The sequence below is a fragment of the Mandrillus leucophaeus genome, unplaced genomic scaffold (assembly GCF_000951045.1).
Source record: "Mandrillus leucophaeus isolate KB7577 unplaced genomic scaffold, Mleu.le_1.0 Scaffold26, whole genome shotgun sequence".
In the NCBI taxonomy this organism is placed as follows: domain Eukaryota; kingdom Metazoa; phylum Chordata; class Mammalia; order Primates; family Cercopithecidae; genus Mandrillus; species Mandrillus leucophaeus.
The window spans coordinates 4202840-4205632 of NW_012102698.1; the positions used below are offsets into that span (position 1 = coordinate 4202840).

At 53.2% G+C, this 2793-nt stretch overlaps 1 protein-coding gene across 2 annotated transcripts in view; it reads left to right on the forward strand.

The window, feature by feature from the left end:
* Positions 1-2026, forward strand: part of TTC38 (tetratricopeptide repeat domain 38) — a 37630-nt gene extending 35604 nt beyond the window's left edge. For both annotated transcript variants that reach the window (XM_011984047.1, XM_011984048.1), the window contains one exon: positions 827-2026. In XM_011984047.1, coding sequence (XP_011839437.1) covers positions 827-920 — 94 coding nt within the window. In that variant the 3' untranslated portion in view covers positions 921-2026. The remainder of the gene's footprint in view (positions 1-826) is intronic.
* The last annotated feature ends 767 nt before the right edge of the window (positions 2027-2793 follow it).

Sequence of the window (2793 nt, forward strand, 5' to 3'; positions counted from 1 at the left end):
AAAAACAAAAACAAAAAAAAACAGTGCCACGGACTGGGCGACTTGCACAGTAGGCATGCATTGTCTCATGGTTCTGGAGGCTGGAATGTCCAGGATCAAGGCCTGGCTGGGTTCAGTTGCTGCTGAGGCCTCTCTTCCTGGCTTGTGGACAGCTATTTTCTTGTGTCCTCACATGACCTTTCCTTTGAGTGCCAGTTCTTTCACGTCTCTTCTTTCTTTTTAAATTTTTAAAATATTTTTAGAGGCAAAGTCTTGGTCACCCAGGTTGGAATGCAGTGGTGTGATCACAGTTCACTGTAAACTCAAACTCCTGGGCTCAAGGAATCTTCCTGCCTCATCCTCCCATAGTGCTGGGATTACAGGGGTGAGCCACCACATCCACCTCTTCTTATAAGGGCACTAATCCCATTCACAAGGGCCCCACCCTCATGACTTAATCACCTCCAAGAGGCCTTGTTCCTAATACCATCACCTTGGGCATTTGGGCTTCAACATATACATTCAACCTGGACACAGACATTCAGTTCACAGCAGGGTCTTTACCTCAAAGTGTACCTGGGCTTTCTCTCTTTCAACCTGGGTTTTCCCCACTCATACCTGTTCTGCCCCATCTTGAGTGTGGCTTCCTGCACTGGAGGTCTGTGCCCTCCCATCCTTACCTCTCTCCAAACTGAGACCAGGCCTCCTGCCCCTGGACCTTGGCCCTTGCTATTCCCTCAGTGCCGCAGTCCAGCCTGCCTGTGTTCTGCCTTGGGACCAAAGGACCACCAGGCCCCACATCCCTCTAGAATGTTCTGCAAGAGAACCTCCATGTCTGTTTCCACAGGAGCCTTCTGATGGAGCGTGATGCCTTGAAGCCCAACTCGCCCCTGACTGAGCGGCTCATCCGCAAGGCGGCAAGCGTCCACCTCATGCAGTGAGCCAGCCTGGCCGCCTCCACCCTGCGGAACCTCAGTGATGGCCTCGCTGCGTCCAGTCACCGGGTTAGGGTCAGGAGACGGCTGGAGCCTGTTTGTTAGGGCTGTTAGAGGGTGATCTTCAGTTTTACGGGAAGGGGATCAGAGGTTAATTTTAAATGTGATTCTAAATCTCCTTTCAGTCCTTGAGAAGGGCCAATGTGCATTTTTCAGCAGTCACAGCCAGTGCGAGTGCTGCTCTTTCCACCTGCCTTGCAAATTCTGTTTCCCAGGGGAATGTGTCTACTGCCTGGTGGTTCAGGGGTTGGAAGGCAGGGCAGGGGTGGGAGCTGATTCCACTAGGACAGGTCTTCCAGAGGCAGCCAGCCTCCCACCACCGCCTGTCCCCTTCCAGGCTGCCCTTGGGATGGACCTTTTCATTCTTTCCCTTATATTCTAGACAGGTTCTGTCATCTCATTGTGTTGCTGTCCCATTTTTCAGGTGAGGGTACCAGGGGTAGGGGAGTGGCCTGCCCAGGGTCACACAACGAGAGGCCCCACCTGCTGCCTTTGGGCTCAGCCCCCTGCTGCTGCATCCACCGCCCTCCTTAGAGATGAACGTGCACATGGGGTCCTCCTGCTATCTCTGGGGCGTCTTGGAGCCCCCTGGGGGGCTCTGTTGGTGCTGATTTGGACCCGTTTCTCTTTTTAAACTGCACATCATAAGGCTTCATGTCGAGCATGATTTTAATCATAAATGCACTTTTGAGATGCAGGGATTGAGCTCAGAGCTTCTCTGCTGTGGCAAAACGCAAAGTGCTGTGATGTGTGGCTGTGACAAGCCTGGAGTGGGCCCTGTTAGTGCCGCCTCTGTCTCCTGCTTCCCCACTGAGCACCTCCTGAATGTGCTGCTGACTGAGTTGTGCTGCTGTCAGCCTTCCTGTGAGGGGAGGTCCCAGTGCACAGATGTTTTTCAAGTTCCTCAGTTTGTACTGAAATTAGGTAGGGATTCATCAGGGCAGGAAGCAGGCCTCCTAGAAGAGAGGAGGCCTCCAAATCTATTGAGTCCCCACAGTGTGCTCAAGCCTAGGCAAATTTCTGTGGTTAAAATGAATTATTAATCAGTTCCTTCAAGTCTTTGAGCATCTATGGTGCAGGCCTGGGGCTGGGTCCTGGGGAGGTGGCTTCTCCCTGAACTTAAGGTAGGTGGGGCAGGCCAGGCCAGGCGCAGTGGCTCACACCTGTAATCCCAGCACTTTGGGAGGCCGAGGCGAGTGGATCCCCTGATGTCAGGAGTTCGAGACCAGCCTGGCCAACATGGTGAAACCCTGTTTCTACTAAAAATACAAAAATAAGCTGAGCATGGTGGCGCACATCTAATCCCAGCTGCTTGGGAGGCTGAGGCAGGAGAATTGCTTGAACCTGGGAGGCAGCGATTGCAGTGAGCCAAGATCATGCCATTGCACTGCAGTCTGGGCAACAGAGCCAGACTCCCATCTCAAGGAGGGGAAAAAAAAAGTAGGTGGGGCATCTAGTCAAGAAAATGGGTAATTATAGTAGGACTTCCAGAGAGTCGCCTTCTCTACCCAGGAACTAGGGACACGTCCTAAGGGGAGCCTCCCTCCCCTCTCCTGGTTCCAAGCAAGACATGACTTAGCTGTGCAATTGGGAACCCTGGTCCCTCCTCCAGGAAGCCTTCTACCCCCCAACCCCCACTGCAGGCTGGTGAGGGTGCTGCCTCTGTGCCCCTCAGCCCTTGGCATGTGTCCTTGCTATTGCACCCCTGCTGTGACCTCTCCAGGTCAGGGACAGCATCCATCCCCTGGCACATGGCCTGCACTGAGTAGCTGTCAGTGAAAGTTGGTGAATGAATGCATAAATAAATGAAGTCGAACTC